The sequence below is a fragment of the Centruroides sculpturatus genome, unplaced genomic scaffold, assembly GCF_000671375.1.
Source record: "Centruroides sculpturatus isolate CEXI.00-Female unplaced genomic scaffold, Cexi_2.0 scaffold1181, whole genome shotgun sequence".
In the NCBI taxonomy this organism is placed as follows: Eukaryota; Metazoa; Arthropoda; class Arachnida; order Scorpiones; family Buthidae; genus Centruroides; species Centruroides sculpturatus.
Window position 1 is genome coordinate 260,792 of NW_019385707.1, and position 14,641 is coordinate 275,432.

Genomic DNA, 14,641 nt, shown 5'->3' on the forward strand with positions numbered 1-14,641 from the left:
CGCTCGCAAGAATAAATTATTTTTAATCATATTTAACGCCTCATAGTCTGAAGTTTTGGAAGAAGTTTTGATTGAGATAACTGTTGGCGTGACATCCAACCCCAGTACTTAAAATAATATGGTTAATTTAAATACGGATGTGCTGACAGCTGCATACTGGAAGACTTTTTTCAGATATAAAGGTGGAAATTTGGTTAATCGTGATGGAAAATTGTCGGAGTTCAAACTGTATGTTAAAAACCCTACTGAAGAGGCCAAATATTGTTGGCAAAATGCATTTAGGGGATTTACCAATGTAATAAAAGTGTTTTCTCTGCAAAGTTGGTTTGCTTTTACCTGTTTTTAACTTTAATTTTTTTTTCATTATTGATGTAATGTTTTAAAATTTTGAAGTTATATACCCTCCGTAAGTCAGAAAGGAATGAAAAACTGATTTTTCATTTATTTTCTATAATGCATTATTATTTGAAATTTACTGTTTATGTTGATTAATCATAAGTAGAGACCATCTTTATAGATTGATATTTGTTTAATAATATAAGATCTTCAAAAATAATGTAGCTATTTTAAATTACTATAACTAAATTAATTATTACCTGAGAAGTATATGATGTATACCAATTGATAGAGTAAGCTTCTGAGTTTCATTTCCCATCTGCATTCAAACAGCTTTTCATCTACTACCTCTAGTAAGCACCATTACCATTACCGTATTGAAAATTTTACTAATTAATAAACATTGAATAAGTCATACTTCTGACATTTGTATTGTTTGCTGTTGTTTACCTTTGATATGTGGCATGTTAATTAATCAAACTATAATATTTATTTCCATATAAACAATAGCAAACTGTTACATTTCAAACATTTTTTCCATGCATTTATCAAACATTATGTTTTTTTATTTATTTTAATTTTGCAAATGCAATCAATATATATTCCAATTCTGATCTGTTTTCTATCAATTTAAACAGCTTGTGATGATTTCTGTTGATTATCTAATGCAAACATTTTTCATTTTTTGTTTTCCTTACTCTGTTCTGATTCAAAACTTTTCTTGATAGTAATATAGTTTTCATTTTAATGCTGTTATTACTTTTTGCTCAGGTAGTGTCATCTGCTATTATATTACGAGGGCTGTTCGGAAAGTTCGCGGCCTCACATAGAAAAACAAACAAAATAATGTTAAAACTTTTTTTATTTTTCAATGTAATCTTCTCTGTTAGCAATGCACTTATTCCAGCGATGTTCTAGCTTTTTTATGCCATCACAATAGGTCGATTTGTCAAGGTGTGCAAAATATTCGTTCACTTCAGAGATGACTTCGTCATTTGAGTGGAATCTCTTTCCAGCCAAGAATTTTTTTAGGTTTGGAAAAAGGTGGAAGTCACTGGGGGCCAAATCAGGTGAGTACGGTGAATGTGGAACTAATTGGAAGCGAAGTTCGTTTATCTTTTGTTCAGTGATTCTGGCGGAATGTGCAGGTGCATTATCGTGGTGGAACAGAACTTTTTTCTTCTTCAAGTGTGGCCTCTTTTCTTCGATTTCTTTCTTCAGTTTTTCCAAAAGTTCACAGTAATAGACAGCATTAATGGTAGGCAATAAAGATGATGCCTTTAGCATCCCAAAAAACCGAGGCCATCACTTTACCCGCTGATGGAACTGTCTTTGCCTTCTTTGGTGGTGGCGAACTGTGGTGTTTCCATTGCTTCGACTGTTCTTTTGTTTCAGGAGTGTAGTAATGGATCCACGTTTCGTCAGTAGTCACAAACCGAACCAAGAAATCCTGTGGGTTTTTCTGGTAGAAGTCCAAACACTCCTTTGACATCAAAGTGCGAACACGTTTTTGCTCGGCGGTCAGCAGATGCGGCACCCACCTTGCCGAGACCTTCGTCATACCCAAATCTTCGGTTAGGATGTGGTGCACTCGGTCGACAGAGATGCCTGTTGTCTCAGCTATCTCACGCGTTTTCAAACGGCGATCTGCTAATACCAAATCGTGAACTTTGTCGATGTTTTCTTCAGTGACAGCAGTTGACGACCGTCCGCTGCGAGGGTCATCTTCCACACTTTCTCTGCCAGATTTAAAAAGGGCTGTCCATTTTTTTCACAGTGGTGTACGAAGGAGCAGACTCTCCTAAAACTTCATCCATGTCAGCTTTGATTTGAGATGGGGTCAACCCTTTTTTCGTCAGGTATTTTATGACCGCACGAGTCTCCGTCTTCTCCATTTTTGACAAAGCATGTGCACACTGACTATCTGCTAAGCTGTCGTGGCAAAACTTTTTGACAAATCAAGCGGAAATTGGTATCGTATCTTTAGCAAAGATGGCTGAATTATTTCCGCCAAAAATTAAATTGATCGCAGCGCCGCATATAGGCAAGGCCGCGAACTTTTCGAACAGCCCTCGTATAAATAGTTTTATCAACAAGAAATGTTAATATATAAATTAGTGTGGTGCTTAAAATAGGGGAAAAATAAATTGCTTACTTTTTTGTGGTTCTACCCTCTAGAACTATTCCAACTGGTCTCAAATTACTACAGAAGAAATTTCAACTTGATATATTAATATTTAGAGATAGCTCAATGACCACAAAATTTATAAAAAGAGCAATTTATGACAAATGATAACATACAAGACCTGTTTTGATAAACCAGACTTGTTTCACTTTTTAAATGACACAATTCACAAAATTTGAAATTTTCAGTACAATGTTCAATGCAATTTTATCAGTTTATTTTGGTAGAAGCAGAGAGTTTCTCTTTCTTGCTGTCTGAATAAGCCTGACAGTGCTTTTGAACAATTTGCAGCAAATACTGAAGTTGTAATTCATCATGAGTCATTAGGCCACTGAATTCTTGGATGAGTGCGACCATGCGTTCTACATGGTTGTTAACAAATTTCATGGCATGTACTGGCTCTGCAGCCCACTCTATCTTTCCACAGGTCAGGATCTACATTGAGAAATGTATCTGGAAGTTCCATTAATTCAAATAGAGTCCATGACTTAACAAATATATGGTCCCCAAGATTTTTTCCCACGAATGTGTCCAGGTCAACACTGATTTGCTTAGTGTGACACTGTTCAGTGTTGTCATCATTTTGCATTGCTGTAATTATTAGCCTCTTGTAGCAGAACTTACACGATTGTCGAAAAAGGCTAAAGATTCAAATCTGGTAACAAATACCATAAGTGTTTAGAAAATTTGAGAGATGCTACCTTGGATATTGTAGTATTGATTGCTGAGTATTCAAGAAGTGATTTCAGAAGATGAAGGTCATTGTTAGGAGCACTGACTGCCAATGGAGCTGAAATCCAGGCTTTCAAACACTCATGTGCAGCAAAGACACACACATCCTGTAGCCCCTTCTCTTCTTTTTTGTTAAATGGAATTAGCCCCACATCCATATTTTCAAACTGTAAATTACCTTTGAGAGTATGAGTCACTGAGTCAGCCTCAACTAGAAACAGGGAAAAACATTTGCAGCAAGACTTGATGGTATCAGCAAAATAATGATCACGAGTCATGACAGAAATTAAATTAAAATGTCATGTAACTAATGTGTGATTAATTTAATGGTTTATTTATCGAGATGACGAACTACAGTTTTACGAACTGTTGTACTAAAATGGATACATTGTGGTTCAAGCTTGTGATTGCCATATGCTCATCTTTACTATTTGTAACCTATAAAAATTCAGTGACATTGAGCTACCAGTAAATATTCACCAATGGAGTAGATTTTTGACACAAATTTTTTCTATATATATTTGAACAGAAATAGAGGTAGGATGTAGGGTAGGACATTCACATTTTCAAATTGTGAAAATAAGTTCCACACTAATATAAATGTATAAATGTTCTGTACAGGTATTTCTTAAAGTATATATGCAATCATTACTTCTTAAGATACGTTTTTACTCATCTTTGATTGTCTGAACTCAAGATGCATCTTGAAATGACAATGTCTTACAATCATAATCCAGAACAACAATCAGAAGCCATCAAGAGCAGATCACACAATGCATTACACACAAATAATAGTCATTTTTGCTACATTGCTCGACAGTAGCTCCTTATCCCTGCTCATTACCAGAAAACCACATTTAAATTTTCTGGTAATGAGCAGGGATAAGGAGTCAGCAGAAAAATACATGACTCCCAACTCCTGACTCCTATAAAAAGGTTTGATTTTCAACTCTGGCAACTCTCCATATTTTTCTGCCAACTCCCCATCCCTGAAATGGAGAGTTGGTGGAAAAATATGCAACTCCCTAGTCGGTATTTTTTAAAATTGACTTTGACTCCTGACTTCAACTCTCCATCTCTGATAATAAGCATTTACTTTAAATGCTTATTTTAATGTTTAAAATATGTATTTCAAAACTCATAATAATGCAGAATTAAACAAGAGCTTGGAAAATAGAGCTGCTAAACATTACCTATTTCATGACATTTATATTATTTTTTTATTACTACCCAATAAAACTTAATAAAATTAATTACCATATTTACTCGAATATAAGACAACCTCATGTATAGGATGGGGTGTGACTTTAAAGATCACAATAAAGAAAATTAAATTTAGCAATACAATTCTAATTTTATTTTGTGTAATCACATGTAAAATATCAAATGAACATGAATGCACACATTGTCCTGCAAAAATTATTGGCATTTTAAACTGTAATGAAAAATTTTGTAAAATCAATAACATAATTTGTTCATGTAAAGCAAGACAATTGGAAACCTGTTTTTTTTTTTTTTTATATATAATTTTAACACTCAAATCCTCTCTTCATCAATTACACTTATAAGTTTCTCTGAATTCTGATTTCCGAATAATCATTTGTTTTCACGTGGGAATGGATTAAATCTTATATCGGGCTCCTGTGTGAGTTTGGAATTTCAATCTGGAATTCAATTCATAAGCTTTGCTTCTCCTATTGCTATTCATCTTTACCTTCGACAATACACAAGAACGATTCAAACGACTCAGATAAAAATTTATGTTTTTAAATACCAGAGGGTAAGCATTTGGTAAAAAATGCAAATACACTGTTCACAAAAAATATTTGCAAACACGCAAAGAATCTTTCGCTTGTGCATATAAGACAACCTAGGAATTTGAAGTTGTGATAAATGAATAAAAACCTCATCTTATATCCAAGTAAATATGGTATTTGATCAATTTTTCTTTCATACAAAAACTTAGGATTTGATTTCAAACTCTAGGTATAACTTAGAATTGAATCAAATAATTAAAGAAATATGGTATATATTTTTAATAATAATAATAGTTCAGAATTTATTTATTATAAGTAAATATTTAATGCAACTATTAAAATAAAAATTAGAAATAGGTAAAGATTGAAAGCAATAAATATTGTTCGTTATGAAATTAAAAACAATGCTGTAATACTGTATGCACTTATACAATGGTTGTTTAAAAAATAATGCACCGTAATATATATCTGGGAAACGAAGACTGTGATGTGGCTCCCCTTTTGAGGAGTTGTACCTGGAAGCTGGTAGCTGGATGCTAACATTGTGGAAAATTTCAAGTTCCGTCACTAGTCAGGACCACTATGGTTCCATTGGAAAATGGCAAATGTCAGTGATGTACAGTACATTACAAATAACATGCAGTGATCCTCATTGCTGAAAGGGAAGCTGTTGGAAACATTTACAAGCAATTGCATGGTATCTACAGTACTTCAACTGTCAACTGAAGCACCATCAGTTATTGCACAAAACATGTGGATTCAATGACAATAGGAATGGCAGATCTCTGCAATTTGGCATAAAATGATCATCCTGCAACAGCCCTGATGCAATGCATTGATGAACTGATTAGGGAGGAACGATGCATTACAGTCCAACAACTGGAAGAATGCTTGTGCATTAGTGCCAGGAGTGTTCATCAAATCATTTGTGAACTTGGGTATGCCAAAGTCATGATGGGTCCCGAAGCTGCTCACGATCAAACAAAAAGCAGCAAGGAAAACGATTGCATCAGAACTCTTGCAAACACTATGAATCCAATGGTGGCAAGTTCTTGGCTTTCATTGTTCATTGGAGATGAAATGTGAGTGCACCACTTTGAACTTAAAACAAAGTGACAATCATTGGAATGGCACAATCCACATTAACCACAGAAGAAAAAAAACAAAAGTGTTCCATCAGCAGGAAAGATTATGATCATTGTGTTTTGGAACATTCATGGTGTCATTTTGGTGGATGTCATGCCTAAAAGTTCCACCATTAACTCAAAGGCTTATGTCATCACACTGGAAAAGACTGAAAAATCATTATCAACGTGTCAGACATAAAAAGAACCCATGTGACTTGCTTCTTCAGCATGACAACGTGAGGCCACACACAAATCTGGAGACTTATGAGAGGTTCACAAAACTGGATTTTACAGTATTGCCACATCCATCATACAGTACTGATTTAGCATTGTCAGATTTTTACCTCTGCTCTGCACACATGTTCAGCAGTCCCCTGTTGTTTCAGAAGTTGGGGATCAGTTAGCCTGATGATGCTTGTTCAACACAGGCAAAAAGTTTGCATTTTTTATAAAAACAGCTGAAATATAGGTTTTGGTGTTATTAATTCAAATATAACCAGTTTTAAGTGGCAGTATTTTGCAAAATGCACTTTGTTAGATAAAGTTTCCATCAGATGAAGATGTCAGAGCTGTGAGGAAGTGGTTGCGTGTACAGGAACAGGACTGGTATCGAGTAGACATATATGCCCTCCCTCAATGCTGACTATACACCGGTGCTGAGGGAGGGCATGTATGCCAGCTCAGAGACAAGGATGGAGACTGTGGAAAAATAACATGAATAGCTGAAGATAACAGCTAGGAGATGCCCAAGTTTCACAGTTGTATTTTTCATACTAGCAGCAAAATAAATTCTGGTGCATTCCTTTCTGAAAAAACCTTGTAAATAAAAAGATAGGTCAGAATTGTTTCTTTGAAATTCTTTTCTTAAACAACTCAGCAATAAATATTTGATTAGTTTTTTAAATAATTTAATAAATTTATTAGTAATTGATTAATTTACACATTTTAAAATTTAATTTAAACTTAAATTTATACATTTAATTATCAACATTTTTAATGCAATATTTTTGTTACTTCATTACTTTTTAATCAGTTTACTGATTACTTACATAATTCAAAGAGCATAATTTATTTTCAAAATGAAAATCTAAATATAATATATGAATGAATTTATTAAGCCAAATGACCTTGCCAAAATTATCATAGCCAATAATTTTGGCAAGGTCATTAGATCATTTAGCTTAATCATTTAAAATCAGGTTTTGAGTTGTTGTTTATATATATATATAAACAGGTGTTATATAACAATTACTATGGTTGTTGAAATACTGAATATAAATGGTGTTTGCTTGCAAAATCTGCACGGAAGAAGTGTGGGTAACAGCTAGTTGAATAATATGACTGTTTACTAGTTGTGTTATTCAAATCAACTAAACTTTTATAACAAAATACTTTTTACAAGTGTTAATTTAAGTTTGATTTCAATGACTAAACTCAATATATATATATATGTATATATATTGAGTTTAGTCATTGAAATCAAACTTAAATTAACACTTGTAAAAAGTANATACATATATTTTTTTTAAACAGTGATGTTTTCAGATGAATGTCAAGAAATTGAAAATCACCTTAAATCTCTGTTATTGATGGGCTCAAAAACTACTGATTCAAGTTTAACGAGAGAAACAACTGTATATGAAAACAGTTGTTATCCACACGAAAACCAAAGATTGGTTTTCAGAGCAGAAAGGAGGAATAACACTATATTTAAAAATGATCATACACAAAATTTACAAAGAACTTCTGAAAATAAGAAACAAAGAAGAAAATTTCAAAGTGACTTTGTAGATCCTCGCGATAGACGATCCACTGCAGAAACTAGAAGATTGTTCTCTGGAGGACAGAATGCATTTACTGGGGAACAAAAGCGCGAACATTTTAATTCAAATTACAACAATAAACGGCGTCAAAGAAACCATAAAAAACAAAGTGATGTAAAAAGTGAACACAACCAATGTAATTCGTTCTATTCGACAGAATTTCTGTCCAGGGTTTCGGACAAAGATGTTCATGCCTCAGCTGAGAATGATGCTGATTTTGAACCAGAACTATTTTATCCAAAATATAGTCCGAAAAGCAAAGCTAAAGAAAGTAATAAGAAATCTAGAAATTATTTTAAAAGTGATAATGTTCCGAGAACATTTGTTCCACAGAAATCTCAAGCTGCAAGTTTTAAAGATAATAGTGATCAAGGTGTTCGAACTGATTCTGTAAATCTTGTTAAGGAAAGGCGAACTCAAGCCAATATATTTAGAAATGCTTTAGTGAAAACACGTTGTAATGAAACAAGTAAGTATTTTAAAACTAATAGTTTCATAATTATGCAGTTTGTAAATTAATGCATTATTCAAAGTAACTATTTAAAAACAATGGAGTCAGATTAATTATTCAATTCTTACTTAATTGTATTGTAGAAAAATACACAAAAAATTGTTTTTTTTTTTTTCCTTTCTGACTTACAGAGGGTAAGAGTGTAACTTTAAAATTCTAAAACATTACATCAATAATGAAATAAAAATTAAAGTTAAAAAAAAGGTAGAAGCAAACCTACTTTGCAGAGAAAAACACTTTTATTACATTGGTAAANACTTATAAACAATATACAAACAATATTGATCTTTAAAATAACTAAATTAAATAGATAAAGTTACAAAGCTGAATGCTATATCAACATAACTGAAATGTTATGCATATAGAATATACAAAATAACAGTTATTAGTTACATTAGTGTATGGTTCAGATGCAATTAAAATCTTAGAAATTTCTTATTTAAAAGTTCTGATTAGAAAAACACATTCTTCTTCTTCTTCAGTGTTAATATGGAGATTTTAGCTCTTTCTAGGCTCTTTCTCCGATTTCCCCACTCTCAGGTTCCCTTACTTAAATCGTCTGGTTCGTGCGATGTATGCTTCTAACGCCACCACTAGATGGCGGGGTGTGATCTGTGTTGTCGGCGCATATACATCCCACATAGTACTCTTATCTGTCAGTCTGACACCCAGGGCAGTTCCCAGGTCTCTGCGAGCGTTAGCATATTCCGGACATTCTAGCCAGAAGTATGCTGCCGTTTCCCTCTTCTTGCAGTGAGGGCAGTGAGGCGTGTCGTGTAGAGGTCTGGAGTGCAAAAAATCATTCAAAGGGGCCGTCTCCGTACGCAAGCGCGCTAGAATAGTCTCCATGTATCTGTTCGACGCGTAGTTATAGTGCCAGTTGACAAACGGACAAAGATAATCCCTGCTCTTCCTCCTCAAAAAACACAGTCTATGAAGAATTTTAATCTAAATATATAAAATTACTTGTCCTGACTGAATGACTGATTCATCATCACCCAGAGCAAACCGCTGAACCTAAAGAGGTGAAATTTGGTACACAGTTAGGGTACGTTGTGAAAACGCGCACTACGAAGGGATTTTTCGAAATTCCCCCATGGGGGAGAGGGAGAGGATTAAGGCTTAACCGGAAGAACAGCTTCTACTGTACTATTTTAGATGCGATTTTTTGTTTTCAACTACGTTTAGTCTTCATTGAGTACTTAGGTGTATTAAATTGATAACATTTCAGACATTGTTATAAATATTTTCATACATTTCGATTTTAAAAATGTTCGAACCATTTTAAATTCAAATTTGTTATTGCATATTGGTTCAATTATAGAACGATTGTAAACATTCCAGAAAATTGATCAAATTGAAAATAGTTCATTTGATTCTCAGCAACTCTCATCATTCTCAGCAGTAGGTGTTATATAACAATTACTATGGTTGTTGAAATACTGAATATAAATGGTGTTTGCTTGCAAAATCTGCACGGAAGAAGTGTGGGTAACAGCTAGTTGAATAATATGACTGTTTACTAGTTGTGTTATTCAAATCAACTAAACTTTTATAACAAAATACTTTTTACAAGTGTTAATTTAAGTTTGATTTCAATGACTAAACTCAATATATATACATATATATATATATTGAGTTTAGTCATTGAAATCAAACTTAAATTAACACTTGTAAAAAGTATTTTGTTATAAAAGTTTAGTTGATTTGAATAACACAACTAGTAAACAGTCATATTATTCAACTAGCTGTTACCCACACTTCTTCCGTGCAGATTTTGCAAGCAAACACCATTTATATTCAGTATTTCAACAACCATAGTAATTGTTATATAACACCTACTGCTGAGAATGATGAGAGTTGCTGAGAATCAAATGAACTATTTTCAATTTGATCAATTTTCTGGAATGTTTACAATCGTTCTATAATTGAACCAATATGCAATAACAAATTTGAATTTAAAATGGTTCGAACATTTTTAAAATCGAAATGTATGAAAATATTTATAACAATGTCTGAAATGTTATCAATTTAATACACCTAAGTACTCAATGAAGACTAAACGTAGTTGAAAACAAAAAATCGCATCTAAAATAGTACAGTAGAAGCTGTTCTTCCGGTTAAGCCTTAATCCTCTCCCTCTCCCCCATGGGGGAATTTCGAAAAATCCCTTCGTAGTGCGCGTTTTCACAACGTACCCTAACTGTGTACCAAATTTCACCTCTTTAGGTTCAGCGGTTTGCTCTGGGTGATGATGAATCAGTCATTCAGTCAGGACAAGTAATTTTATATATTTAGATTAAAATTCTTCATAGACTGTGTTTTTTGAGGAGGAAGAGCAGGGATTATCTTTGTCCGTTTGTCAACTGGCACTATAACTACGCGTCGAACAGATACATGGAGACTATTCTAGCGCGCTTGCGTACGGAGACGGCCCCTTTGAATGATTTTTTGCACTCCAGACCTCTACACGACACGCCTCACTGCCCTCACTGCAAGAAGAGGGAAACGGCAGCATACTTCTGGCTAGAATGTCCGGAATATGCTAACGCTCGCAGAGACCTGGGAACTGCCCTGGGTGTCAGACTGACAGATAAGAGTACTATGTGGGATGTATATGCGCCGACAACACAGATCACACCCCGCCATCTAGTGGTGGCGTTAGAAGCATACATCGCACGAACCAGACGATTTAAGTAAGGGAACCTGAGAGTGGGGAAATCGGAGAAAGAGCCTAGAAAGAGCTAAAATCTCCATATTAACACTGAAGAAGAAGAAGAATGTGTTTTTCTAATCAGAACTTTTAAATAAGAAATTTCTAAGATTTTAATTGCATCTGAACCATACACTAATGTAACTAATAACTGTTATTTTGTATATTCTATATGCATAACATTTCAGTTATGTTGATATAGCATTCAGCTTTGTAACTTTATCTATTTAATTTAGTTATTTTAAAGATCAATATTGTTTGTATATTGTTTAGCCTGTCAACAATGAATTTTTCACTCNAAGTCTCCGTAGATATAACAAGTACAGAAATAAATAACACAAAATAAATTGTAGCTATGTGTTGATTCCGCATGACACATCTGAACATGTAAGCTGAACAGTAGTGTGGGGGGAAATGAATAATCAAGAGTTGCGTGGTGTTCAAACAAAAGACAAATCGAAGAGATTTGAAAATCGCGTAACTCTGGGTTTGCATAAGTCAAGGTATTACTGTATGTTATTTAGCAATGCAGACTGTAACATTTTAATTTTCTGTCATATTAGTTTTAATATCGCTGATGTTTTTGAAAAGTGTAATTTGTGTAATATCAGTTGTTTTTATCATTTTTCTAAAGAATTAATGTTTTTTATATTCAAATGTTAAAACTATGAGAAATTATAAGACAAATATTTTTAGATTGCCAGATAGATTAATTTAACATTGAAATTAATTTAAAATGGAATAAGCTAACTATTTTAAATAAAAATTAATGGCTTTTAAAATATATCAAAATAGACAATGACTAAAACTTTTAATATTTCAGAATGATTTACCTTCTGAGGTTAATACAGTACTTACTGCTGATGATCAAGCATGTGGTTCACCAACAAAAACCAGTTCACCTGAAGTTGTATCAGATGCACAATGTAAAAATGAGACAACCAATCAGTCTGCTAAAATGCCGGATTTATCAGGTAAATCATGTTTAAAAATTTTTATCACCATTAATTTTTTTTATACAAGTTAAATATTTTAATCAAATCTTTTCAATAGTAAAGGGGAAATTAGATTTACCTTCACCAAATTTCTTAAAGGTAAAAGCAAAATATGAAGCACTCAAAGCAAATCCCCAAGACAATTTTATTACTTCATGCACTAAGGTAAAATATTATGAAATATTTACAGAGTTAAAAAATAATATATAATTTACACCTATTGTTGTTATAATTTTTGCAGCCAAACTGCAATTGTTCAGCTAATGTTATTTATTGCACATTGTGTGATTTCCATATAGAAAATGAGAAAGAATTGACAAAACATAAGAAGAATATCAGTCACCAGTTACGAAGAGAGGTAAATTAAATTGATTATAATTAAAGCATATATAAGTTTAAAAAAAAAGTTTTCAGTTTATGAAATCTGATTTTTAGGATTTCTATCGAGTACAATATTTAAAAGAATTACCACCACCTACAGAAACTCAGTTCCAGAAAATGGAAGAACTGTTCGATAAAATATATAAACACTATTCTCAAGAATATGAAGATGTGAATATACGTTTTTCTGTTGTAGACAAATTAAAATTGGTATTAAAAGATGTGACTAAAGGTAATGTAAAAAGTATTTTCAAAATTATATATTTTAAAGTTTAAACTGTTTCCCAATATTTTATTTTTGTCATTTATAATTTTTATAGACTTTTAAAATGAATGGCAAACTGCAATTGCTTATCATGCAATTCTGTAAAAAAAATAATAAATAAATTTTTTAAGCTAAGATAAATCCAATAAACAACTTTGATATTGAGGGCAACATACAAGAAGTACAAGGGTGGATCAAATATAAACGGTAACTTTTTTTAGACATTTATTGATTAATAATATACACAAGTGAAAACTTTAGTTCTTCTCTACATATCCTCCTGCAAGCTCTACACACTTTTGCCAATGATTTGATAGCTTTAATATCTCTCTCTCATAAAAAGATTGAGAGCAAGTTATGAGCCAATTGCGCATGTGCTCCTCAACTTCTTCATTGTTTGCGAATCGTTTTCCTCCAAGTGATTCCTTCAAGAGTGCGAACAAAAAACAGTCACAAGGGAACAAGTCTGAACTATAAGGAGTGTGTTCAAGGGTTTCCCAGCCCATTTCTTCCAATTTATTCCTTGTCAAGAACACGGTGTGAGGCCTGGTGTTGTCATGAAGAAGGATGACATTTCTGATAGGCATACCTCATCTTTTGCTTCAATAGGCAGCTTTTGCTGACTGTAACAGCTGGCAGTAGTTAACAACTTCAACAGTTAACCGGCGATCACGTTCAATAAGCTCTTGAATGGCATGGATGTTTTCAATAAATATAAACCATTCAACTATCCAGCAAAATTCTTTAATAATTTAAAAACGTTTTCAAACGCATTAAGCGTTCATCTTCAGTTATTTCTCCATTCGAAATGTGAAATTCGAAAAATTACGCAACGGAAATTCCAAATAACGATTATGTAAAAAATTAAAAGGTAACGCGTTACAAATGAAAGTGCTATATACAAATATTCGTGTGCTCAATAAACAATAATAATAATAATAAAATAATAACAAAAAATAAAATAAATAAATATACTTATATACAATTAAAATTGTAAAATACAATATAAAAAATAAACCTTTTAATTCTGTGATATATTATAGAACTGATTAGGGCTGGCGACTGTTTCAAGTGGCAAAATGATGGCTAGCAAAATGCTATTTAAAAAAGTAAATAATAATAAGCCAAAGACTCTATAAAGTGAAGTTTCATAAATGGACTTTAAAGTTGTTTAAAAATACTTTATGCGAAAGTGATCTTCATTAATAATCATTCTAGAAGCAAGTTTGGCAAAAATTAGTTTTGTCTCAGATGCAAATTAGCATTGAGTCAGCAGTGGTACTCAAAGACAATTTTTTTTTTAATTATGTAACTTTGAATAAAAAAAAATCTATTCTCTCACATGGAAAGTGAGAATGGTTACATTAATAAGAAACAGTTGTCATTTGTAAATCTGTCTGCTTATTGTCATTTATCTTCCAAGTGTAAATTCTTTAGTCATGAAACATAATTTTATGAGCCAAATTCATCATTTTAATTTATCAAATAATTACTTATATAACAAAATTAAATCAAAATTTATTTATAATAATTGTGTGATTAATAATAAATATAATTGACAAACTCCTAAATAAATATAGTAATTCCATGAACTTACGCGATAGGTGGGACTGAGCGATAACTGCGTAAGTTGGGGTATAATTTTGCAATTTGTGTAAAATCCAAATCGGATGTATGTAAGCTAATAAATGTTCTCGTTAATCTTATCTTGTCTTTTGATTTGTTCACGATTACAAGAAATCACCACGTAGAGTCTCTCAAGTCTCCGTAGATATAACAAGTACAGAAATAAATAACACAAAATAAATTGTAGCTA

At 32.6% G+C, this 14,641-nt stretch overlaps 1 protein-coding gene across 1 annotated transcript; it reads left to right on the plus strand.

Annotated features, from left to right (window-relative positions):
* The first annotated feature begins 11,983 nt into the window (after positions 1–11,983).
* LOC111641382 lies at positions 11,984–12,851 on the plus strand. The gene is made up of 4 exons (XM_023387538.1): positions 11,984–12,158; positions 12,238–12,344; positions 12,421–12,537; positions 12,615–12,851. The coding sequence occupies exons 1-4, from the start codon at positions 12,143–12,145 to the stop codon at positions 12,834–12,836; spliced, it is 462 nt and encodes a 153-aa protein (XP_023243306.1). The 5' UTR covers positions 11,984–12,142; the 3' UTR covers positions 12,837–12,851.
* The last annotated feature ends 1,790 nt before the right edge of the window (positions 12,852–14,641 follow it).

What these genes read in the sequence shown, in the direction of transcription:
- LOC111641382 (XM_023387538.1), top strand. An exon ending in TTATTACTTCATGCACTAAG is followed by an intron (nt 12,345 to 12,420) that starts GTAAAATATTAT and finishes TAATTTTTGCAG; the next exon opens with CCAAACTGCAATTGTTCAGC. An exon ending in GTCACCAGTTACGAAGAGAG is followed by an intron (nt 12,538 to 12,614) that starts GTAAATTAAATT and finishes TCTGATTTTTAG; the next exon opens with GATTTCTATCGAGTACAATA.